The sequence below is a fragment of the Cervus canadensis genome, chromosome 9 (assembly GCF_019320065.1).
Source record: "Cervus canadensis isolate Bull #8, Minnesota chromosome 9, ASM1932006v1, whole genome shotgun sequence".
Taxonomy (NCBI): Eukaryota; Metazoa; Chordata; class Mammalia; order Artiodactyla; family Cervidae; genus Cervus; species Cervus canadensis.
The window spans coordinates 51,610,435-51,637,706 of NC_057394.1; the positions used below are offsets into that span (position 1 = coordinate 51,610,435).

The window sequence follows — 27,272 nt, forward strand, 5'->3', positions numbered from 1 at the left end:
TTGATGAAACTGAAATGTCCCAGCCAGTTCTTGGACCTCTTCTCTCTCTCTCTCTCTCTCTCTCTCTCTCTCTCTCCTTTTTTGATGATCATCTGAGATTGGTTTTTACATGCAATTGCTATGGTAATCTCTTTCTTGAACTAGGGTCTCCTATATCCAATTTCCTTTTCTACTTCTTTGGATAAGGATCAATATTAGGTATTTCCAACTTAACATCTCTAAAATGGAACTCCTGATCTTTCTTCCCAAACCTGTTTCCTCTGTGTATCCGTATTTATTTTCCATCTTAATAAATGACTGTCAGCTTTTAAATTGCTCTGGTCAGAAATTGTGGAGTCAGTCTTGACTCCTCCCTTCCTTTAGTAGTGATTTCTGTCTTTTTCTTTTCATAGTTGTGTCCCCAGTACCAATAAGTCCTTAGTAGACATCACTAACAGGCTTGGAAGGAATGAAATGCGTAACCTAATAAACAGAGAGGGTCTGCTGCCCCAAGATAGAGCCTTTATGTAACTTAGGATGCTCCCAGGAGGAGGGCAGAAACTCCTGTTTTCTTACCCCCTTCAGTGATCAGTTCTGGGTGAGGTAGCTTTTGTCTGCCTTTCAAACTGTTAGTATGGCATACTTAATGCGAATTAATGGAGATCATATATGCTATGTTATTGGAACATCAAGCAGAACATGATGATTAATTCCTTATGATGAATATCACAATTTCATTATTTCCTGGAGTTTCTGTTAATATCCTGGCATTCAGTAACTAATTTTTTAAATGAATGTGATTCCTAATGTACATTTCAGTTTTAAAAGCAGGATTTATTCTAGTCTCCTGTGAAATTTGTTTCTCTCCTTGCATCTCATGTGTCTGTTAATACTCCCACCTCCTATCTTGTTGAAAAACAAAGGTGGGAGAACTTGCAAATTCTTTTCTTTAGTCTCAATCACATGTTCACCCAGCCATCACATGTTTTAGAAAGGTTGTTCAAGACCTCCTCATTGCTCACTGAGGTTACCGCTATGATAGCTTTATTTCCCTGCCATGCTGTGTGGCATGTGGGATCTTAGTTCCATGACCAGGGATTGAACCTGTGGCCCTTGCATTGGAAGATTTGTGTCTCAACCACTGGATCATTAGGGGAGTCCTAAGATCACTTCTTCACTTAATCTGTTACCTCTGTTATTACCTCTCCTCTGCATGAAATCTTTTATGATCCTCTCTATTTCCAGCTGAACCAGCACTCTCTGATTTGGCCTAGGAGGCTGTGCTTCATCGAAGTCTGGCCTCATCTTTAATGAGTCCTTCCCCTGCTCTCCCACTTACTACCTTTACAGACTGCTCAGAAAATCTGAATTCCTTGTGATTCAATAGAAGGGCCCAGGGCTTTGAATATGTTAACTCTTACATTTGAACACCTTGGTCTTCCTCTTCATCTGGCTGCCTGTCTTCCAATCAATCCGTGAGAGTCAGTTCTGCTCCTCAGCTGTCCTTGTTTTATTACTGTCTCCATATGCTCATATAATGTATTCTCACATATCTGTTCGGGTGTATTTTTGTTATTGTACCTACTTATCTTCACTCGGGTAGACAGCGTGTGCCGTTTTACCTTTTAGCTCCTGAGCCTTTTCTACTGTCTATAGAAGTTGATTCATATACTGGTATGCTCTATCAGTGTGAAATCATGTGGTAAAACAGGTCCAAATATCTCAATGTATGTATTAAAAACCTAGAAGGAACTCTTTGGTCTTTACCTTGACTATAGAATTCTTCATCTGTAAGAAAATAAATCAATACATTTTACTGTATGTAGACATATGTTTACAGGCTATAAATTAATCAAAGAGTGGGTATAGGTCGTGATAATGGTAAATTACCATTAGAATTGGGAAAGGATCTTAAAGAATTAAATTCATTATTTCAGTTTGTCAATTTCCTATTTTTCCTTTTATTGGAAATTGCCTTTAAAATGTTTCCTGGAAGCAATTTGGATGATCCTTTCCACTTCTTTCTCTTCAATTTTGTGCTAATATTGTTCTATGTATATTGACTTTCCATTTAGGTGATATTTGCTGCTAATTTTTAGGTTGTTTATTTTTGCTGCTTTCTTTGAGTTGTCTATAATTTGCATCTTTTCTGGAAACCTGGTGACTAATGCTAATTTAATTTCTCTGAACGTATAGAAACATGATTTGTATGCTGTTTGAGATCTTTTATAATGCTGAAAAAAATTGTGGGTACTGGGTAATGACTGGCAAGGAAGTGCAAAGAAAGCATTTTAAACTTGACTTTTTGACATGAACTGTTTACAGTTGAGTGAACATGTACTGAAAGGTAGACTCTGTTTTAAGTTTTTCTTTTCTTTTTCTTCTAAATATGTTTTTCTTTTCCCTCTCTTTCAGATTTTGACAGTAGAGGCATGCTGGCCAGATTTTAGTGTTTAGATATCAAATAGAACAATTATAATATATTTCAACCAGCTGGAACTCAGACCCCTGTTGGTGTTTTAATCCCAAAATGGCGTTTTAAATTCATATAGACCTTGCCTTAAGGGATGGAGAAAGGACAATTTAGAGAGCAGCATGAGGTTAAACATATTGATCAGTATGCTAGTCTTTCTTGTTGGCTTTTGGTAGAATGTAGACTTAGAAAAATAACCATTGACAACAATGAAGAATTCTTTGCTACCCTAGAAACAGTCTCCTTTGTTTTCATTATATAGATTTTTGATAATGAAAGATACAGTTCAGCCAGTAATTAAAAAAAAAATGATATCCAAGTTGAAAGTTGGAGTTCCAGGGTGAAAGTTGAGAAAATATGATTTTTAATTTTTAGCTCAGTTGGCCATGTTATTTCTTTATGTCTTCTTAATAAACATAACATACAGTAAGTCTGAGTTTTTGTCAAAGTGTAGGGACCAGTGCCTGGTCAGTTAAGTAATAAGTAAGTAAGTAAGTGTTAGTTTTTCAGTTGTGCCCGACTCTTTGTGACCCCATTGACTGCAGCCCACCAGGCTCCTCTGTCCATGAGATTTTCCAGGCAAGGATACTGGAGTGGGTTGCCATTTCTTTCTCCAGGGGATCTTCCCAACCCAGGGATCAAACCAGTAATTAGCCTTGCAATGTTCATAATACAGTTTTTGGTTATAGCAACCCCATTAACTAGATGCATGCCTTAGTTAATTCTTATTGACTTAAAGTCTTTGGGTTTCTCTTGATGAATAGGAAGTTATTTGATTATCCTAGTTTAGCTAAGTGTTACCTAAGGATATTTATAGTTTTTCAACTAATGTGTGTTCAGTTTATGTCTTGTGTGCATGGAATGATATTTTTGGACAAGAACTTAACTTTTGGTTGGAGTGAATTAAAAACTCCACTGAAAATATATTTCTTGTATAATTTATAATTGACTAAAGTATTTTACATTCAAATTATCGTTTTAATAGACTCCCCTGTGAAGGAAGATATTTGATAATACTTGGAACACAGCCTTGATGTCTCAGTGCTATTACTCCTTTTTAAATGTCTGATCCAAGTCTAAGTCTTACTGTGTAATTTATTATAGGTAGCGTGTATGCAGCTCATCAATGCCCTTGTTACATCTCCTGATGACTTGGACTTCAGGCTTCACATCAGAAATGAATTTATGCGTTGTGGATTGAAAGAGATATTGCCAGTAAGTGCCCTGCAGTCTTCTTATTAATATTTAAATTAAAGAAGTACTTGAGTAGGGGGAAATTTAGATAAATTACTTTCAAGAATAATTTATCTATGGGAAAAAAGGCTTGAGTATAAAATCTATTTTTGAAATACAGACGATAACTTTTGAGTATTAGTTAACACTTTTAAGTCTTTGAATGCTATAAATCAAATTGAGTGGTTTGTTTATTGTTTATATTTTTCATTAATTTTTTGCATTATTAAAACCAAACAGTTCCTCATAATTTCAATTTAATATCTGTAGAATTTAAAACATATTAAGAATGATGGCTTGGATATCCAACTTAAAGTCTTTGATGAGCATAAGGAAGAAGATTTGATGGAGTTCTCCCATCGCCTTGAAGATATTAGAGCTGAATTTGAATATCCTTTTGTCTGATGTCCAATCATATATATATATATTAATTACTAATAATTGCTGCTAAATCTTAAACAGTCAGCCCCTAACCCTAAAATATTAAACTTCTGAAGCCATTTCTAGGTAAATGCTATAAAATCAAAACTCTGTTGAATCAGAGGGATGTTTGTATAAACCTTTTTATTTTATTAGTTTATATGTGTTTTTATGAAAACATGCTTATATAAATGAATGCTGCACGTTAAAACTGGATACTGGAGGCCTCTTAATGTGCACATGTGCAGTCTGTTCTTTCTGTTTGGAGCCCCGCTGCCCCCAGTGCTTTCCGGCATTAGGAGTAGGCCCCTTAGCCTGCTGGTTATTTCTGCCCTGTACCTTGCATGTATTTTCTTACGAGCCTTGGCTGGCTCTGTGTCTCTGCAGACGTCTGTGTTTGTGCCGCATCTCTGTCTTCCACGGGAGTGCGCCGTGGTAGGTAATGCCTGGCACCGGCTCTCGGTCACGGCTGCCCCAGAGCCCAGGGCCGCCTTCGTGAGCAGCTCTCTGCCGCTCTGCCAGAGCGCCTTGGTGCAAGAGAGGAGACTGGCTGGAGCCGACTGCGGAGGGGAGGCTGGAGAGTGTCGTGCGGCTTCCCTCTGCTCTCACAGCTGGCCACACGCGCTTTATCACATGCTCGGTCTGTGCGGTCCTGGTTTGGCGTAAGACAGCATCTTCTGAGGCCTTACACAGCAGATTCCGTGTCACTTACCGCCGTTGTTGGGTGTAGAGGGCAAATAAATCCACATATTCCTTAATCTGTTTACTGAAGCGAATGATCTTTACAACATGCTGTGGAACACAGTTAAGGAAACCAGAGCAGAGGGGTATTTCATTTCAATTCTGCAGCATCTTTTGCTGATTCGAAATGATTATTTTATAAGGTAAGAGGAAGCTATATTCTAATATTTTCTTTCACTAATAAAATTATATTGTGAAATTCACCAGCTGTTTGATTTGAACATCACATATTTTTAAGATTTCTTTCTTTTATAGTATTAATTCATAGTATACAGTGTTTCCTATGGGCATATATTTAGATAGATGATGGTATAAAATGATATTACTATTACTTTTTAAGCTCTAGCAGATTCTTGGTTACAAGTTTTCATCTGAATAAAAATAAGAACTAGCAACAAATTTACTTATTACTAATTTATTGCATGATGAATAATATTTTCTGCTTAGTCCTTGGGCAGTAGGAATGGTGTTGATAAGTTTCTTTTCATAAGTTATAAAAAAGATACTAAAATATCACTTTTATTAGTGTTTAAGTAGCTAGAAAGTTCCTTAATAGTACAGTTATGTTTAATGTTGCTAATGTATCAGAAAGCTATACAAGTAACTTTTGAAGTCATTTGGTTATACCTTAGACATCTTGAACTCAGCAAATTGTTTAAAGAAATTAACTGTTATCCACATCTGCCTGTAGTTATATGGGTTTCCCAGGTGGTTCAGTGGTAAACAATCCATCTGTCAATGCAAGAGACTCAAGAGATGTAGGTTTGATCCATGGGTTGGGAAGATCTCCTGGTGTAGGAAATGGCAACCCACTCCAGTATTCTTGCTTGGAAACTTCCATGGTCAGAGGGGCTTAGCGGGCTACATACATGTCCATGGGGTCACAAAGAGTCAGACACGGCTGAGTAACTGAGCACCACCCTCTATGGGTAGTAGCACTTAAGCTGCTGTATTGTTATGAAGATTGAAATGATAACATGAGTGAGACTCCTAGCCAGATATGGTGTATGCTCAATAAATACTATCTATACCTTCTTTCCTTTTTTATTGCTGTTTTATGAAGGAAGCTAAGATCTTTTGAGTATGAAGCCATTTTGGCTGCCTTTAACTTTGCTGAAATTTTTTCTCAAATACTGTGGATAGTATGTCTTTTCTTATTCTGATTTCAAGTAGAAGGAGTTGTTAGTTTCATTCAGGCTGTGTCCTCTGGGTGATGTCAGAGGGAGTAATTTAGGTTTTTGATGTACCTAACAAGTGAGCAGTTTTACCGAAACATGGTAAAACTTTAGGTTGCGATTAGTATGACCGCCTGTTCTACTTCCTTCCTTTGTAGAATTGGCAAATCCCAAGGTCTTCTAAAATGAGAGTCAGGAACCTGTTAGGCTTCATTTGCTTGTTTCTCAATTTTTATTTAAATAAGACAGTTTATTGAACCACTTTATAAATGCTAGGTAAAAAATACTAATATTTGATTAAATATGATTTTTGAAAATCATAGGTACCCTAATTGTAACATTGTACTCTTCTGAAAATTTAAAAATAAACTTGAGACTTTCACTCATTCTAAAGTAACCCCATCCTTTTCTTGATCCCTGTATTTTCCAAAAATTTAAGACTGTTGATTGCTTTTGAAGGTTTGAATGTATCCATAGTGTGGCAAAGGGCCTGTAGTTATATGGGTTTCCCTGGTGGCTTAGTGGTAAAGAATCTGCCAGCAATGCAGGAGCCTCAAAAGAAGTGGGTTTGATCCCTGGGTCGGGAAGATCCCTTGGAGGAGAGCTCGGCAACCCACCTCAATATTCTTGGCTAGAGAATTCGATGGATGGGAGCCTGGCAGGCTACAGTCCACAGGGTCACAAAGAGTTGGACGTTGGACACCCCTGAAGCAACTTAGCACACACACATAGTGCTGTAAAGGAGGTTATTTCTTACTTAGGATTCTAGTCCCTTCATCTGTGCTCTGGAGGACATGTGGTTTTTAAACTTCAGAACAGATTAAAAAGCACAACTCTTGTGGGGCATGCTCAGGCAAGCCTATCACTTTAGTAGAATCAACTGTCTAGAGAAATACATTGTAGTGTTACTGAAAATACAAGTCTGTGTGCCTGACTCACAGTGAGGCCAAACAATACTAAGACATTGGAGTTTGGAACAGAGAAAAGTTTACTGCAGAGCCAGGCAAGAAGATGGGTAGCTCATGCTTTAAAATTCCCAAATTCCCCCAAAGCTTTCAACAAAGCCCTTTCATAGGAAAGGTGGGGAGGGCCGTGGTTAGTTGGTACAGACCTCCTGGTGTGAAATTCTTATTCTTGAAGTCAGGTCACAGTCAGGTGAAGATGTTCCTGTAAATCTCTACCAAACAAATGTTCTTCTCTGTCCTGACAACAAAGTGCCAAGTCCCAGGGCACAGCCCTCCAAAGTCCAGGTCCTGGCCAAGAGGAGGCCCACCTCAGTTGGCGGCTCCCTCAGGGCCAGGTTCCCAGACTCTGTCCAGCTGCCATCGCTGAGGAGCCTGGCACCCAGGACCCAACTGGCCCTCCGTTCCTCAGGCCCCCAAAAGGGGGCAGGAGGCAGGGCCCACAGCCTGTGGCCTAGGCCAACGGCTGCCGCTCTTCGCTCACAGAGACAGAGGTTGCAGAGTGGTTCCCCAGCGCCTCAAGGCCCCGGCTCATGGGTGGCCATGGGGAAGGCTCTGGAGCCTCTGACGCATCTCTGGCCTCCTCCCTGGGTGCCCAGCTCACCTGCTGGTTCTGGGCCAGGGAACAGGCTGGAGGGCCCCAGGCAGAGGCCAGGGTCCGCTCTTCCCTGACTCCCCCTCATGGCCGTGCCCCACTCTTGGCTGACCACCCCTTCCACCCCGCCCCGTGGCTTCCTGACAAGCGGTCGCCTGTGGGCGGGGCCCACTCTAGCACCGACCAATGGCTGAGTGGGACCCGTTGCCAGGTAACGGGGCACAGAGTAGTGTTGCCCAGCAACGGCTACATGCTAAGGCTGCTCTCACTGTACTCTGTCATAGTAGCATTATCAAAGTGTTATTAGTGAGCCATAGAAGTTCCTCTCCTTTGGTCAGTTTTTCAGGATCACTTTTGAAGTTTGATAATCATCTGTGTTCCCTTCTTCCTTGGCTTTTTCAGCCCAAGGCCCTTGGTCTTCATTCCAGATCTGGTTGCTATGAAGGCAGAGTTCCTCCTGTGACTGCTTAGTCAAGACCCCACTGGTTCTTTCCCATGGACCAAAATTCTCTTATTTATTACTGTTTGTTGTTGTTTATTCTTCTTTTAAAAATTTATTTTATAATTAAAGGATAATTGCTTTACAGAATTTTGTTGTTTTCCATTAAACCTCAATAGGAATCAGCCATAGGTGTACATGTACCCCCTCCCTTTTGAATCTCCCTCCCATCTCCCTCCCCATCCCACCCCCTAGATTGTTTATTCTTATAGTGGGAATATATTTATTACAGGATAGAGTCACAATTATGGTCATTTACATGATACTTTTGCTATATATTCTTTAAAATTCTTCTGTATTTACCTTTTAGTTCACATACAGTAAATTTTACTTTTGTTGTGCAGTCCCATGTACCTTGTTCTTTTCGGTTTACCTCTTCATTTTTTTGGTTTTGCTATCTCAAGTGGACCTGGATTTTACCTTTCAGAGATCTTCAGTTTTCTGGACATTTTCACTTGATGAACATTTAGAATTAATATTGATAATTAATAAACAAAATTTCTAAAGCTTTTAATAAGCTAATTTTCATTGTAGAGTGCAAAATATTCTCACTTAAAAGAATTCAATCTATGAATTTAAATCTTTGCTCACTTTTGCTTTTGGGACAAAAGGAAATTTTACTGAAATGGAGCTCAGTTGGAAAATATACAGCAAAGGCCCCACGAAAAATCAAATGCAGCAAGGTAATTGGAAGGTGGATAGAAGATCAAATTCAATTCTGTAACAAATTATTGAAGGCTTATTGTGTGCAAAATAGCATGTGAGTTGAATGTGCATGGAGATAATTTCTGATTTTGGTAAAAAAACTGCAGAGAAAGGGAAGTTGACTTCAAAATATTCTCCAACAAAAATTACATTTTATATTAGTGAAGTAATCACATTTATATTTATTCCTTAATTAGGTTGTTTACATATTACTCTGACATTCACTACCTTACTAATATCTCACATCAAGATTGTTTTCTAGATTTATGTTTCTGGAATCCATAAGTATATTGTTCTTTACTCTTGTTATCTTGCTGAAAGAGTTTCTGCATCAGTTTTCATCTGCATTATAAATGAGCTCATAATTTAGAATGGTGGAACTGAGAAAGCATTTAATGAAATTATGGTTTTTAAAAAATGACACAAAATAACGTGTTAATTTAAATGTTTTATTAAAACAACATCAAGATAACATTAACTAAGAGTAAAAAAGGGACAGAATGTGTCATCTCAATTTTTAAAAGTGATAGAAATGTGTGCAATTTATATATAAATACCTCAAGTGTAAATGTGGTTATTACAGCTAAGACATTAGCTAGGGGATTATTTCTTTAAAAGAAATTGTGAAAGTTGAGGAAAGCAATGATTATGCCTTCTTGCCTTGATCTGTACCTAAGAATACTCTCTTAAATAGTCACTCTACGACAGTTAATGAACATTTTCTTATTTGCTAATGTTGAACTCTAGTTTATTTTATTCAGTGTAATGAATGGTTTATTGGGTGTAAGTAGGTAGGTCCAGAGCAGCAGGTCATAGATTACAGGGATGGAAAGCTGAAGTTGCTGAAGTGCCATCACATACATAGTGAGAAGAAGGTGGAGAGGAAAAACTGTGCAAAATGTCATTGAGAAGAAGTAAGTCTTCCTGAGTGGTTGGGATGGAGGCCTATGCTCCCCACCCCTGCCCATAACTGTAGTTTGGTTTTGTTTGTAAAATCTTTTGCATTTGTTGGCTTGAGTTGTTTCAAAGGATTTCTTTAACTTGTTACTCATACAGTTGGACTGAACTTAATTGTAGTTACAAATGAAGCCTGTTGAGGATTTTAATTAAATTTAAACTTTGGAGAAAAATTGTTAAACTGAATTTTTCTAGCTTTAAGTAAAAAATATTCATTTGATATTGTTTATAATTCACATTATCCCAAACATTGTAAAAACAGTGAACTGTATGGTTTTAAGAAACTTCCAGATAATTTTTTAGAAAATATGTCTTCTGATTTGTAAAATAAAATGAATTAATGGTAACCCTTTCAGTAAGGTATAGTGATAGGCTGATGATCTCTGCTGAGGACTGTGTTTAAGCATGTATCAGTATCACTTCATTTGAATATTCTCTTTTTCACTGCCTACTAATTAACTCAAGGTTCTGACTTTCATAAGAAAATGATCTTTAACGCACACTGTATTTATAACTAAAAGATTACGAAAACATTAATGTGTTAAAATCATTAGAAGGTAAGTGACATTTGTATTTACTGTCACTCCCATGTTACGTCTGTTATATCAACTGTTAAAACTGCACAGTAGTATATTATTGAACTGGAAATCAAGCTACTGAATGAAATAGCTTTGTTTTGATGTAAAGTTACACTGATAAATTGAGTGTACCTTTATTCTTTTCCTTGGTTCTAGGCAACAGTACTTCAAATTAATTGATGAGTGTGTATCTCAGATTGTACTGCATAGAGATGGGATGGATCCAGACTTCACATATCGAAAAAGACTAGACTTAGATTTGAGTCAGTTTGTTGGTGAGTGTGTCACTGTTATTTAAATGGAAATACCTTCTGTCCCTTACCCATGGGTTAGTGCTAGAGTGTTGTTTCTTGCAATGTGGACTCTGGAGGGTCCTGGATACCCTTTCAGAAGGTCCTACTAGTCAAATCTATTTTCACAATGGTACTGAGACATTATTTGCCTTTTTCACCATCTTGATATTTGCAGAACAATATTGAGAAAACTGCTGGCACCCTGTTGTAAAGCAAGGCAGTAGCACCAAACCTCAGTAGCCCTGGGATTCTTTGGTAAAACAGAAGAAATGAAACTGCTATTTTTTACTCAAGAATGTTCTTGATAAAGAACTAAAAAAATATTAATTTACCTTTGTGTATACAAATTTCAATATTCTGTGTGAATATATTCAAACTTCAATATATTGTATGTGTGAGTCACTTGTGCTGCAAACCAGAGTCCAAAAGGAAGTACTTGTGTAATTGCCTGAGTTGCCAGCTGAGATGCCTGCCTTTTTTTTTTTTTTAAATCTTTGAAAAAGTGATTGTTACACAAATTGTAGCTACTTAGATGTGAGTGTTTGGCACACACTTTCCTAAGAATGAGATGAAGATAGACTATGTTACCAATGATAAAATCCAAGCATTTATGTAAAAATTTGAGTTTGGAAAACTTGTATTTGCTACTGTCATCCCGGCAGCGCTAAATTTTTTTCTGATGAGATTAGTGGTGATATTACCCTATACGATTATTTTGATACTGTATGATGAGATGTATCACCATTTGAAGGATCTGTATGACTCTGTAAACCACTCTTTCCCAGATGACCAGGGCTTGATGTGTCTAAATGATTTATAAGTAACAGAGTGCAAAACAGTCTTTGAAAGGATATGTGATTCCACATGGTAACTAATGTTTAAGAAGTTACCATACGTCAAATCTTGATTTAATATTCAAAGAGTATTATTTGCATGGAGTTGTTTTTTTCCTCATAAAATATTTGAGTTCAGGAAGAAGTGTGAGATGCATAGAATGAGAAGGTAGTAGACAATACTAATGACACTGATAAAGCAAATGCTTGTTTCTTTCCCTAAGAGAGAAGAAATTAGAAGTTCCTGGGGGTAGGAGGGACACAGAAATAAAGGAAAATATTCTCTAAATGTATAGCAAACTAAAACATGGAATGATTTTGAATAGTGTCTGAAGAGAAAGTTTTTTCTACCTGGACATTAGGAATATTTTTCTTGAATAGGTGAGAGGTTTTGACATTGAATTCTTGAGAAGGAAATAAAATCTTTGAATACTTCTTGCCTATATAAGTGAAAGTAATTACATATTTAAATAAATTCATTCTGTTAATTGATTATAAATGTTTCAAATAAACTTACAGACACAATGCAGAAGACTTAAATACAGAAGAGAGTTTCACTGTGTTAACATGCTTAGGTGGGAGACAGATGTTGGAAAGTATAGAGCACAGATAACATAATAAGGTGGGATTCAAGAGATGCTGTCTGTGCAATAGGAATCAGAGGATTAAGTATTAATTTAGTGCTACAGAGCCAGCCAAGTGAAAAAAACTTATAGAGAATTAGGATTATACAGGAAAGTATAACTTGGGAAGTTATCCATAATGCCCTACATAGTTAAATCAAGAAATAACTGTGTACACACTGTATTTGGAGTTGAGCAGCTAACCACGAAAGTAATCTGATACAGAAAGAGCTGCAAGCGGTCCCATTCAGGAAGTGGGGCTAGTTTTGGATGCAGTGACTGGTTGATTCTTGCTTTTCATAAGTTGTTTTGTAGTATGTTTTATTAAACAATTTTCATTATTGCTTTCATTAAAAAAGAAAGAAGGGATATAGTACATCATGAGACATCCATATGAATTACTTCTCCTGTGAAGTGTCCCATCCTGTGGATTCCTATCAGAGCTTTATAATCTATTATTAGTGGATATTTATTTGCAGTTTTTTGCTAACAATATTTTAATGAATCTTCTTACTTAAAAGCAAAGTCCTAGAAATAGAATTACTGGGTGAAAGAAGTATTTATTTTAAATTTTAGTACATATTGCATAGTTTCTTATTAGCAAAGTTCCTTAATGATACTTCCAACTGTTTTTAGGAGAGGTGGATTCCCCATGCTATCCCCAGTACTTGGCATTAGGGATTATTTAATTTTTGCTTATTTCTAATTAAAATTTGTATATTTTCATATTATTAGGAAAATTCAATTATCTGTTCTTATGGCTTATCAATTTTTAGATTTTTATTCCTAATTTTATGCTCATTGTTATTGTACATTTTCCCCATTTGTATTGGCTATCATCTTCTCCTTTTCCTTCAAAATATGAACTGAGGATAGCTACCTTTGTTGCTATGTACAGTTGAACTCCTCCTTTTGCTTAATACAAGGTTAACATTATGGTTGGGTTTATCTTTCCTCTTATATTTTATGACCTTGGTATCATGCTTAGAAAATCGTTCTCCATTATATATTATATACTTCTCCATTTTGTTTATTACTGACATGATTTCTGATTTTTCTCAGTGATTTTTTTCTTTCTAAACTTTTAAAGTAACAGTGAATTTAAGAAAAATTTTGTCATTGCAATTTTAGATATTTGCATAGATGAAGCAAAACTAGAAGAGTTTGAAGAGAAAGCATCAGAACTTAACAAGAAAGTAAGTAGTTTGAATAACTTCACAAGACTTACAGGGGGACTCCTGCAGCTATATTTCTGCCTCAGGGACTCTCTGTGTTCTTCCAATTTCCTTCTTTACTTCCTTTGGGTGTTTGCACAGATGCCATCCTCTGAGAACTTCCTATTTAAACATTTAAACTCCTCACTCCCAACTCCGACCCTCCCTATGCTTCTTTCCTTGTTTTTCTACTGTTGTATTTATCGCCATCTGACATGCTACATCATTTATGTATCTGTGTGTGTATATACAAATGTCTTGTCTGTTTCTCCCTCTGTACTAAAATTTATGAAGGGTTTTTGTTAGCTTTATTCACTATCACAGCACCTAAAACAATATTTTTTGAATGAGTGAATGAATAAATAAATGACTGACAATATAGAGTCAGAATTTTAAGATTGGAGTATTTCTGAAGGCCTCAGATAATTTAGGCCCTTAAGATTGAAATTATATCTAAAAATTTTAAGTGAAAGTTTAATTTGGTTTTTGTTTTGATTAAAGTTGCTTCATAAGACTCAGCGGAACCATGTAAAGTTGTCTTTTTCATAGATCATAAGTACCAGGTGTCAGCAGTTTCATTTGTTCCTGTCCCAGTAGTGTTTTTGGCCATCCAGCCATCCCCCACTTTTCTGTAAGATAGTGCATTGTGCTTTTGTCTCTACTTAGTGGGTACCTATTAGACTGGTTCTTGATCTTAAAATTTTATTTTTAAATTTTATTATCTTTTGTTGCTGGAGTCTTCACATTTTAAGTAGTTTGCTCTGATTTGAATTCTTAGGGCTGGTTCCTTTCGTTGGAGGAATCATGGTAGTAACTGCTACCACTACCTCAATGTACTCAAGGAACATTTAGACTGAGTTAGGCACCAAGCCAGAGTCTACATTTTTGATGTGTCAAGCCCTAAATGAACCTTGAGAGAACTGTACATTTTTAATAGACTTTTAAGATAAAACATCTTAGGGCTTCCCTAATAGCTCAGTTGGTAAAGAATCCGCTTGCAATGCAGGAAAGGCCAGTTCAGTTCCTGGGTCAGGAAGATCCACTGGAGAAGGGATAGGCTACCCACTCCAGTATTCTTGGGCTTCCCTGGTGGCTCAGCTGGTAAAGAGTCCGCCTGCAATGCGGGAGATCTGGGTTCGATCCCTGGGTTGGGAAGATCCCCTGAAGAAGGGAAAGGCTACCCACTCCAATATTCTGGCCTGAAGAATTCCATGGACTGTATAGTCCACAGGATCACAGAGAGTCGGACATGACTGAGTGACTTTAAGTTTCACTTTTACATGGAGAACTTTGTAAGGGCCCTGTCTAAGAAGTCCTAAGTTTCACCAAATCCTTAGAGAGTATTATCTCCCCGACCTTTGGCTGCAGGCTCGGATTACAGCTGTGGATATTAACATCGCCATTTTTGCAAAGTGACTTAGTTAATGGGGGAAACAAAGTAATCGATACTTTAAGTGTCCTAAGTGTTCCAGTTGATAGATGTTTGTGTTGTATGGTGACCTCTCACCCACTGACTCTGTGTTCCAAGCTCAGTAAATAAGACTTTCACTCACTGTAGGAAAGGAGTAGCAGACTTTCAAGTTACTTGGTTTGAATGAATCTCAGATAGTTTAAATGGGCTTTTATAATCTTTTTTTTGGTTTACAGTATTTGTATATGATAACTTTCTCAAAACATTGTTTTAAAATTGTAAGCTTTTAGTGTAAATAGAAGAAAGACCTTGTTCAAGGTTAGTTGTCTCCTTTCAGTCAGCAGTTATGTGTCTTAGGTATATTCAGAAAATATTGTTCACTCCATAAAAAATTTCTATTGCCATACCATTTTGTATGTGTCAGCAAGAATTTTTTCTGATAGCTTTATAAGGACACATGTAAATACTTTGCTTTAGGCAGGAAGCTATCATGGTTGCTAGACACATTCTTTATTTTAATGCATAAATTTGAAAAATGAAGACTAGAAATGTCAGAAAGTACATAGAGAGTATTGAGTTATCAGCCTTCTTGTATAGATGCACTAATTCACTTACCTGAGGGAATGAAATTAAGTAGAACCTCAACCTTAACTGTGTTTCTTGACATTTTTGCATGTAATTTTGTAAGTGTAATATTGCTCTACTGACTCCTTTCGGAGAGGAAGCCTATCATTTCAGTTTTTGTAAAGTGCATCTTTAATGGAGATTCATTTTATCCTCAAGGCTACTGTGATTTCACTATGGATATTATAAAAATGCTAAAGCAAAGTTTATATTTTGTCTGATCCTTTTATAGGGGAGGATGTAGAAATTTATCTCTCTTGTAAGTAATACAGATACTCTCAGTATGGTAAAGTTAATTTAGTAAGCTTTCTTTGAGTGTAGTAACTATGATTCTGGTTGTTTTGATAGTTTTAGTTTTGTTCCTATAAATAATTCTTTTTCCTTCTGCATCTTATTCTAAGACCTAAGACAGGACAGTGTACATATTGATATTATGAGAAAGGCTTCTTCATTCTTACTCTCATAAGAATTTAGTTTTCTATTTCTTGCTAAGCAGCAGTAAACATTGACTGACTGGTCATAGAGACGAGAATAGAGAAAATGACCTCATAGAGATTTTTGAGACTGGGAGATTGAGGACCTTTATGATATTGACATGGTTATTCAACATATAAAGGAAAGTTTGACAGGAATTGGCTGATGATTTCACTCAACAAAAGAGTTTAATTTGTAAATATAAAGCTTTTGGAAAGGTGATGAATAAAACAGAAAAGGTCTCATTATTAGTGAGCTTCCAGGTTGGTGAGCATTACTGAGGTGTATGATACTACATTTTGAAGGTTTTATAATACAGGATGATAACAGTTGTTTTAGGAAAACCCTGTCTGGTGTGTAAGCCTGTAGGAAGGATCTCTGGTGGCGAGGCAACACTTGCCCTGGGAAGTAATGGCTACTGTGAGCCCTGATGGATAGTGGGAGGCAGCAAGGTGACTGTCCGAGGAGGAGGCACAGGTACATTCATTCTGAGTTTCTTATACCAAGCTTAACATCTTCAAAACCAAATTCTTCATTCTTGTCTCTAAAAATGTCATTCCCTCAAATTATAATCCTTTTTTGCCGGCTTTCAAAGCAACAGAACAACATGGTTATCTTAGTTATAGCCTTTCGCTCATTTCCTCTGTTCAGTCAGATGCTGGTTTTTGATTCTGTTTATACATATATATTTTCCTCCTTTTCTTGTGCTGTTTTCTGTTGAGCTCCAGCAGGGCTTGTGTCCGTGCCGGGACGCTGCAGCGCCGCACCGCACTGATGCCCAGCACACCGTTCCGTCCACTGTCCGTGCTGCTGCTCGCTGGGTTTTCCAGAGTGCAAGTCTGATTACGTTGCTTTCCTGTGATAAATACCCTAAAAGTTGTCTGTAGTTATTAGGGAAAAGAAGAAAGCTTTTTGGTTTATTGTGAACTTCCTTTCCATAGCTTGGCTCTGGTGTATCTCTAGCTCTATCCTCTGCAGTTTGTTCTCAGACCTCGTTCTGTGGCCCTTACAAGGGATGCTTGTCATTCATGTACACACCGTATGAGTCACGAGGCAGGTTACGCTTCTCAGCTGGTGACTCAAGTTCTTCCAACCTTAGATCAAGCATCATTGCTCCAGGAATGACACACATGCCTCCTGGCCTTTCTCTATTTGCATAGATTTTGGATGGTTAGTTTGTTTTGATTTTGCCACCAGACACTATGCTTACTAAACACAATGATCATATTCTTTTAAACTCTGTACCCCTAGTCCCTGCCACTCTGAGAAACACATAATAGTCATGCTTTTAGATACTTATTGAATAAAGAAGTGGAATGGGACCAGATATCAGGTGGTTCTTAGGTATTAGGTTAATAAGTGTGGTTTTTATAATGAAGCTACTAAAGATTTAAGACAAAGGAGTCATGATATGTGAGCTGTCTTTTGGATGGAACAGCAGTATTAAAAAAACAAAGTTTGTAGAGAGAAAGACAATATTGGTTTTGAAAATACTGGAATGCTTCCTTACTTTTTAAAAACCTTTCTTAAGTTGGAAATATATTTATAGACTGGTTTGCAGTCTGGAATGCAGTTGTGAATCTGGAGCTGATGATGGGGACTTGGAAGCCACCAGTGTATGGAGATCCTATTCCTAATCTGAAGAGTAACCCTCATTTGACTGTGTTTTAAAGTCTCAAGGCTACATTTGTGAAGTATTTGTATTTTTTAGTGACTACTTTTTTCTTTTTTGAAACGGAGTCAAGTACGTGTTCTTGATCATGAGACAGAGCTCATGTTTATCTCTGCTAGTAGGGGGATTTTCGTGAAGATGATGGCAAGGTGAAACTGTTTGAGTGCAGGATGGTGACTTGTGATAAGTGGCTATATCAAGTAGAAGACTCATTGGATTTACCAAATTTTATCACTTGCCTTCCTCCCTCAAAGTGTTGCACTAAGGTCTTTGAAAGATTAATTTATCATTAATTTTCCAAAGATTAATGATAAAGAAGATGGAGTTTATCCTCTTAAACTTTTGATGAAGGTTAGAACATATATTAGGTCCTTAAGTTTCTGATGCTGTTTTACAAAAAAAGGAAATAATTGATGCATTTACAAAATGGAGTTATTTATTAATAAAAAATATTGAAATGAAATTCTTTTAAATCATGTTGATAAACTTGAGACATTTCAAGTATAAGTTTTCACAGGTAGGGGTCAGGGAATTCAGTACAGTGCCTTGCTCTCCATTATTTTACACAAAGTTGCAATGGTATTTTGGGACACTTAAGAAAAATGCCAGTGTTCTGGATAACTGTAAGCCCAGTTTGTTCTGCTGAGAGGAGAAGGTCACAGATTTCATTTCTGGCTTTGTCTGCTCCTTTTCAAATGAATGATTTTGGTGGGACCCTGAGGGACCTAGAGAAAAGCTGTGGGTGACTTAGCAAAAGCCTGCCTCCACTCCTTTCATAAAAGTTATGTGTCACTAACAGATCATTAGAGTCACATTTCTATATGAAGAATAGTGCTTTTTATTTTCATCTTTCTCTGTGTCTTGTATGTTTCTTTTTTTTTTTTTCAGTTTGAAAAAGAGTTTACCGACCACCAAGAAACTCAGGCTCAATTGCAGAAAAAAGAGGCAGAGATTAATGAGCTTCAAGCAGAGTTACAAGCTTTTAAATCACAGGTAAAATACTATCTACCTGGAGTGAATTTGGGTATTGAAAACTCACAGGGTAACAAAGGTTGTATCATGTCCTCACAGCATCAAAATGTTGAAACTTTAATTTTACTTGTATGTTTTCATATTTTTGTTTATATATATTTCTATTCTGTGTTTAAATTTTTAAAGTTATTTTGCCTCCTTTTTTTTTAATTTGCTTTTTTTAAAATGTCTGGTATCTTCCTTGTGTTGCATTTCGGTTTTGTTCCTGATGTCATGTGTTTGCTAGGTAATTAAGCACTAAGGGTAAGAAAGTCTTTTATATTAGATTTGTCATTCATCGCTGATCTTTATCCTACTACAGAAAATTATTGCTCAAGCTATTTATTTTTCAAAACCTTCAGCCTATGGGTACTTGCAGTGAAAGATAACCTCTAGCTGAATGAGAACATTTTCTGATAATTTTTCAATTTCCAAAAGTAAACAGATTTAAAACATGACAAAAATGGGAGCAAATCTGGATTATGAAGTAGATAGCTCACATATACTCTCTGCACACAAAACAGGTAGCAAGAAATACGTTATCTACATGTTTTACATGGATGAAAGTAAGGAAGTAGAATATCCATAGCTAAATTCCTTCATGTAGATTTACATGCAAGATGATGAGCAATAAGTATAGTTTTGCTATCTTCCTTTCATCCTAATTTATGGTTATGTTGAAATAATGTTAGGCATACTTTTTCCTATGTTATTTGCAATTTTGTTCTCTTTTTTACTTAGTGTATAGTTTTGTTGCAGAGTCTATCTGAAGATACTCTAGGAATTACCTGTTAGTGTTTAATTTTGGGGGAAAAAATAGAATCTATCTACAAGAAAATTCTCAATGATCATCTTTCTCTAGTGCTGCAAGAGAAGGTACCACAATTTGTTGAAAGTTTTCATCTTTCTTATGTGGTTCCCTCTCCCTCATATTAAAGAAACATTCGGCTGTGTTTTCTATATTTCAGATTGAGCTTTAGACACTGAAATATTCATGACAATTTTTTCCTGGTCCAGGCTAGTATAAATTTAGACTTTCCTTTTAATTTTTCCCAATTGAAGCATTTCTTGTAAATCTATGTTAGAAAATTTTAGTTTATAGAAAACATATTCACTGTGTTTGAATATGTTATTGCTGCATATGATTTTATATAAAGCGGGAATATATTTACATTTTGAAACAGATTAAATCAAGCAGTCTCCTCTGTTGTTTTAGATTGTGTACAGTGATCACCTCTGTTTATGTACAGTGATCACCTCTGTTTATGTCTGTCAGAAGAGAGCCTGTCATTAGAGACTCGACGTTGACCACATACTCAGTTTTGAAGAACAACTGACAAATCCTTTCTTTGGATTAGTTTGTATTTCTCATGAAATGTATGCATTTGCCTTAATATACTTCTCTTTCATCAAAGCCATGCTGATTATAAAGGTTATGAATAAAATGTGTTCTGTTATCCATGACTTCATTCCTTGTGTCACGTAACAGCCAAGCGCTCTTAGACGCTGAGGACAGACTGGGGGGCAAGGTGCTCATGGTGTCTGGCCTCATCAGTGACATTCTCAAGTCACTCACACTCATCAAAGTCTAGAGCAGAAATTCACCTTTGCCTTTGTTTTAAGACATTAGTTGTTAACTACACATGTCTATTGAATGTGAGTACAATGTACACATATCCCTAAGGTTCAAAGGGCTGTGGTATCCACTATCACAGCAACCCAGCACTAAAGTGATTCTTCTTTATACTTAATGGTTTTGATAAGGCATGTTTTTTGATTGTGGTCTCAATTTCTCTTAAATACCTTTTCTTTGTGCTGATTTTGGATGTTGATTTCAAGCCTTTGTACGTAATCTATTTTCCGTAATTTTAGCATAAAACTTTAAAATGATTTATTAATAGTTATATAGCTATATGCCTTAGAGTTGAAGTTGGTTTCAGGAAATCATCATCACAGAAATTATTTATCAACTCCTATCACCTTTATGGTAGTAAAAATGCATCTACTTTTATTAAGCAACAGAAGCATAAGGATAGAAGTGCCTAGTAACCAGGTCGTGTTTTGCTTTTCCAGGTCTTACTAAGAATCTTAGTTAATTTTTCCTGAAGGGTACAGGCATGGTGTGGCAATATTATTTCCCTCTCTTTTTCTGGATCTTATTTATTTATTTATGTATTTATTTACTAACTTAAATGCTGGTGTCCCGCAGAATTCTGTATATAAACCTTTCCTCACGCTCGGTCCTCTGGGTGAACTTACCTGCACAAATGGCTTCTTCAGCTGTCCTACTGAGACTGCTGACTTGCAGATCTTTTAGACCCGGGTCACTATTTGCCTCTTGGACATCTCCACCCAGATGACCATAGCTACCTTAAAATGGGGAGTAATATTTCTGACCATTACATTTTTATGAAAACAAAAGCTATAATAATGCTCTTAAATTGGGAAAAATATTTGTTGAAATTTTGTTTGTAGGTTAAACCACATGGCATTACTGAAATTCAATTGTTTTTGGTTTAAAACAGTATTTTTGAGAAGCGTATACTTGAACCTGCTTTGTAGAGAGCTCTTTGTCATGGTGCTTATTGTTTTTCCCCTGTAGTTTGGTGCCTTGCCACCCGGTACCTGTTTGCCTCCTGCAGATGGAAAGGGAACCGGCCCACCAGCCCCGCCGCCGCCACCCCCGCCGCCCCCGCCGCCCCCAGGGCCGCCCTTACCGCTTGGCGGGGGGCCTGTGCCCCCACCCCCGCCGCTGGGGCTTCTCAGCGGACAGACCGCGCCCCTTCCACCGACCCTGCCTTTTGGGTTAAAACCAAAGAAAGAATTTAAACTGGAAACCAGCATGAGAAGATTAAATTGGTTAAAGGTAAAACAGAAACAAGTAGAGAAATAATACTGTTTCTTAGATTAAAGCTTAAATTTGTATTTACTTGTATATAATTTCCAATGGGAACCTTGTTCAAAATGGCATTAAATAAATAGGAATTCTTATAAGAAAAGTGTTGAGTTAAAGCCCTTTACTATTGACTAAAGCTTTCTAGTTTATAAATTGGGTAGGAGTCTATGATAATTGTGCTGGGATTTGGTTTATAGTCAAATGCATACATAACATTTAAATTAAATATATACATAACATAATTTAATATTATCATGATTATACCATGTATTTTGAACTGTTTGAAAAAGTACAGAAAAGTTAGTATTCTTAGGAATTTTTTAATGTTGGTAGCTATTGCAAAAATTATTACTTGCTGTCAGAGGTGGATATTTAGTTGAAACACAGGAATTCTGAATCCTGCAGAAAGATGGTTTCACTGTCACATAAACCTGAGCATTGCTGAAGATTAGGAGAAGTATAACTGAGAAAGAACAAACTTCATTGCATTCAGCTTCAATTCCCAACTATTTGAGAGTGGAACCTTTTTTTTTTCCTTTTCCCTAATAACACCTTAACTTTCTGCAGACCTTGTATTTCACTGAACACACTTTGGAAAAAATCTTATGGCGATGACTCCGTCAATATCTGCTGGCAGCTATGGGGTGCTGGGTGTGTAGATGGTGACTGGGTGGGGGACAGATGACACACTCAACCTTTTGTGAATCTGTCTGCTCTCTGACTGCAGATCAGACCTCAGGAAATGACTGAAGACTGTTTCTGGGTAAAAGCAAATGAAAATAAGTATGAAAGTGTGGATTTGCTTTGTAAACTTGAGAATACGTTTTGTTGCCAGCCAAAAGGTAAGTTTAATATCTTGGATATTTGTTACTTTTAGCATTTTAATGTTACAACTCTTTAGATGCTTTCAATAGTATTATTTGTATCCTATAAGTGATGTTTTTACATTACTAATGGATAAATAAAGTTAGTTTTTTTTATGTAGAGTATCAACTGAGCAATTTTTAAAATGCAAATGGTTAACTTAATACCAGAGTTAAAAAAATTTCTACATGATACCTTCTTTGAAGATATTCTAAGTTAGACTTTCATAAAGGAGGATATTTTCAGAGAAAATTTTGATATGAAAATTCCCTCTAGTCAATGAGAACTGGAAAAACAAAGTCAAAATGTGAGTCTTCCTCTAGTCCTAATTTTCCCACTCTTTAATGTTGCAGTGACTACCATGTAATTAATTAGTATGACTCACATGGAATAGAAATGATCAGATTTATAGATTATCTTGAAAGGTAGCTTGATATAGAGTCTGTTAGTAGATTATATCATCTTTTCATTATGAACAATGAAATTCATTTTCAAGAGCTACCCACAGATAGCTGTTACCTATGGACTGTGAATTTTCTCTTTTTAACAATTATATTTAGGAATTACTCTTGTCTGAAATTTGATTTTGTCATGGGCCTCCCACTTATGTTTTAGGGTTGATACTCACACTGTTTAGTTCATTTTTGAGTAACACATTTTATATTTGTAGTATAAACCACTTATATCAGGCATTATCTTTTAATTTTCAGAAAGGAACATTTTAGCAGACTTAGGCCACTTATATCCCTGGGCTCATCAGAGAGATAGGTGATGGGGAGAGATTACATTGGACAGAGCTGGGAATGCTTGGTCTAGACTGAAGAGCTGACTTCTTAAGTGCCTGCTACATGCTAGGTACCATGCCAGATGCTTTATGTACCTGATTTAACTTGATCATCACAGCAACCAAGGGATGCTGGCAGATACCAAAAATATCATTTGCATACCTTTGAAATGCTTTCTAAAATATAGCTTAGAAACTCTTTCTAAAACATAACGTAAGTTAGAAACTCTTAACAGGTAATTGTAAATTAGATTTCTAGAATTTGTTTTAAATCCAAAGCCTTTATCAGATATCTTGGAACACCATTTTTCGTGACTAAAATGGTAAAAGTAATATATTTTGTTCTTTGAAAACCAGGGGAATTTCTAACCCTAGTAAAACTTGTGAAGTAAGCAGATCTTAATTTTACCTTTTGATTATGGAGAATCAAAATTTTCTTTGAAAAAGATTAGTGTACTCTTCAGGCAATCAAGGAAAATATATGGCAGTTAAAATGTGTATTTGCATTTAAAGCACTTCAGAATTTCAGATTTCATAATCTGGAATTGATTAGTTTTCCCTTTGCTTTTCTTGTAGGTGGAAAGGGTGATATCTAAAAGCTGTTTAAGTAGTACTGCCATCAGCTACTCTTTTTTTCCTCTCTGTACTCTGATTACTTTCTTAATTAATGAGGCTCAAAAGGGAAACTTGTTAGCATGCCTTCAATTTAGCTGTAGTGTTAGCCTTAAATGAAATAATTGGACCTTTAAAAAATTCTTAAGTCATCTAACTTTAGTCTTATGATTTAAGGTTGAAAAAAATAGACATTAGCGCAATCTAATACCAGTTGTAAAGGGTAAGGTGAGGAAATGATGATCCTTTTCTGAATATTCCATATTTCAGTATCTGTCTGACTCTGCGTGTATCCCCAGTGCCCCGAATCTCTCTTCAGTTTGACTTAGAGACTGGCAGAGGCCTACGACATCTTTTCTCTCAACTCAAATGCAGCTTCCTCTTTTCTGTGACACTATATAATATCTCCAGGATCGTTGGAAAGATGAGGAAGCCCATGGTCATAACGCTGGGCAATGCCAACAGGAGGCAAGCTATGAGGGCAACTGATTTTTTGGTCGGGATTTTAAAGAATAATTCCTAGAAAGCATTAGTTGAGGAGCCTTAAGTGTGCTTTTTGGTCTGATTAGTATTTTATTAGAAAAGGTCATTCGTTACTGCTTTCAGAAGGACAGGACTTTGTGTAGATATCTTATAGGAAAGATCAGAAAGGAAGGCAAGACAAAGGTGCCTGGAAAACTTAGATAAGACACAGGGGTGTTGGATACGTTGCTCCTTGTTCCTTTGTTCATGGCCTGGCTGCTACTTTTGCCTGTTTCCCATGATGCTGAAGTTTTCTTTGAATCAGTTTTGTCATTTCTGCAGAATTCAAGATGGAAATACAGTTGCTCTCCCCTCTCTAGCAGGCAGGGGGCGATAGAGGCACGGACATGGGTTGATTGTCCTGGTTGGCTTGCATCACAGCTTGGTAGAAGAACAAAGGATTCAGATTACTGAAAAATTACCGATTTTTAGAGAAAAGGTGTACTTTTTTTTTTTTTTTTAATTGTAGTACCTCCTTGAACTAAGAACCAGGGCTCTTTCTCTGCTTACAAAGGTGAATATCCTGTTCCAGGCATTTTAAATGGTAGACACCAATCTTTGTGCATTTGAAATTGGCAGAAAGGAAAAAGAAAAAAAAACAAAACAAAAACAGAACTGAAGCCAGTAATTTTAAAAGAACCTTGGAATTTTCTCTCATGTTATTTATTTTTTTGTTACCAAGAATGGTTCTTTGTCTTATAATGCTTTAGGTTTATGAGGCATTTAGGTTAAGATAATTGGGTTTCAGAGGTCTCATACCCGGAAAAGGAAGAGGAACTAATCATTCCTATTGAGCACCTGTGGTATACCAGCCCTGAACTGGGTCTTCTTCGTGTGACCTTGTTTAATCTTTACTGCATCTCTTCTGAGGTTTTTCTCTTGGTCTGCTGATTGAAACAGTTTTAACTCCACACAATACCACCCTGCCCCACCAACTCACAGATGGAGCAAGATGTTCTTGGTGAAAGAGTTGAGCATTTCCTCTTAACTCATGTTGCTCTTTATTATTTTACTTTTTTTTTCCAGTTAGATTTTACTTATTTTGCTTTTTAAACTAATCTCCTTCCTATAACTTTTATAACATTGCTTCAATGGGAACGTGTCTTGTGTCATATCATAAGGAGTACAGAAACTCCTCTCTAAGTCATCTCCTATGAAGTCAACATTTTTTCCTGATTCAGTTATATCATTTTCTTTTTTATACTCTATTTCCCTAGTAAGTATCTCACTTTAGTTTCCTTGCTTCTCTCCATCCTAAACTTTTGAGATGAGTCTTAGTTTTCCATAATTTAGATTCTTTTGAAAATAGCATGTTGGATTTTTCCTAATCATATTTTTTTTTCTCATCTGTCTCACTAATTTCTCCTGCTTTTTCTGTATCCTATTTGTCTACAGTTGTTCATGTCAAGTATTTACAGGGGACACGCTGTATGTAAAGACTTGTGCTTGGCACTGGGGACACTGGGGTGAGGAGGTGGACATGGCCCTAGACTCACGTTGCCTTGTGGCCGCGGTGATGTGCAGTCAAGTTCGCAGGTGAAGTCTAATGACCAGGAGTGAGATAACCAGTGCTGATCTTGATTGTGGAAAAGACTGCCATGTTCCACTGTTTCAGGCTTCTCTTACGGCCTAACAGGGTTATAAAAGAGCATTGTTTATAGATCTCTCGGGAATTTAATCACAATATTCATACACTGAACATTTGGTATCATCAAAATAATGCTAATGACCTGTGTATTTTTTACCAGATTGGAAGCATCTGTTGGTTAATTTTTACAGGCTGTTGGAAAATGGATTAACGTACACTAACAGGTTATTGGTGTTGGATTTATCAAGTAAAATTAATATTAATTACTTTCATTATTCACAAACTGTTAACTTAATAGGGATTAAAGGGCTTTCTGAAAGTATATGAATAGTCTAAATTGCTTAGACTGATTTATGATGAAAATGTGATTCCACAATTGTTAGCTTTCTGAAGTAATCACATTTTATAACAGGTGTGTCATATTTGCCAGATAGAGTCAATAAACTGGTTTATAAATAATTTCTCAACTGAACAGTTATGGCATATGGAAACAGTTAATGGATTATGTACTTAAAAACAAATCAAGCTTAGATTTCTGACATCATAGTTCAGTGGACAAAGTATTGAGGTAGAGAGTGATAAACCATGGATTATCCCAGTGACTTGGCTGTGTTCAGGATGTGTCTTTGTGTTTGAAACACAATTTATTACTCTGTAGAAACCAAAGTGTATAAAAATCCTGAACTACCTCCGGAGCCTATATTAAGATTAACAATATAATTTGTAACAGAGAAATGTGGTCCTTGAGGGCATGTTAATATAGAAATGATGCCAAAATGAACGTAATATATCTTCAACATCTTGAAGATTTCTGAGAAGACATTTGACAAACACTAATATAGGAAGACTGGGGAGGAAGTTTGTGGAGAAGTAAATATTTTTCTGGAGATCTATTTTGGTTTTTGTCTGTGGCTGAATCTGAAAAAAACTTTTAAGGAAATTATGAGGTAGGTCAGGAATGTCATGCCTGTTTTGCCATTAGGGAGTATCTCGTTGTTACCAATTGTATTCTCTGTTGTATTGCAAAAGAAACCAGAGTTTATTCTGAAAGCTTTAGTGAGGTAAAACCCAGAGAGAGAGGGTAAAGAAAGCGGTTGTTTATGTTAGAGCCACCGGCAACTTTCAAGTCCTCAGAATGTGTCAGTCACATGCGTAGTTACCCGGCATACCTTTGGCATGTTGTGATAGAAGCTTTGAAGTCCCTGCAGGGAGACATGTTTCTTAAATACTGTGGTGATGCTGTAAACAAGGGGAGGAGGCTTGAATTTGCTTGTATATTCCTGGGGAGTGTGTGCCCATAATCGTGGCTTTTTCCCCTTTCCTTTTTTCTCTTTTTTGTTTCTCCTTCCATCAGAGAAAGGGATTGGGTTCAAGTAGAGGCACTTGACTAGTACTAGGTTGGGCAATGCCGTCTCCTGTTAACAAGTAGTTAATCTTGGTATTTTATTTCTGGCGGCAGTTTTCTGTGGGGCGCCTGTAGCTATCAGACCTTAACAACGCTGTAAATGTGTCCCGTGCTGTCGTCATCAGCTAG

The 27,272-nt window shown here is 36.7% G+C and overlaps 1 protein-coding gene across 6 annotated transcripts in view; it reads left to right on the top strand.

Annotated features, from left to right (window-relative positions):
* DIAPH3 (diaphanous related formin 3) overlaps window positions 1-27,272 on the top strand; it is a 527,980-nt gene that overhangs the window by 177,630 nt on the left and 323,078 nt on the right. For all 6 annotated transcript variants that reach the window (XM_043478170.1, XM_043478172.1, XM_043478171.1 and 3 more), the window contains 8 exons: window positions 3,557-3,667; window positions 3,956-4,074; window positions 4,873-4,989; window positions 10,474-10,592; window positions 13,198-13,262; window positions 18,350-18,454; window positions 21,075-21,338; window positions 22,096-22,210. In XM_043478170.1, the coding sequence (XP_043334105.1) occupies window positions 3,557-3,667; window positions 3,956-4,074; window positions 4,873-4,989; window positions 10,474-10,592; window positions 13,198-13,262; window positions 18,350-18,454; window positions 21,075-21,338; window positions 22,096-22,210 (1,015 nt within the window). The remainder of the gene's footprint in view (window positions 1-3,556; window positions 3,668-3,955; window positions 4,075-4,872; window positions 4,990-10,473; window positions 10,593-13,197; window positions 13,263-18,349; window positions 18,455-21,074; window positions 21,339-22,095; window positions 22,211-27,272) is intronic.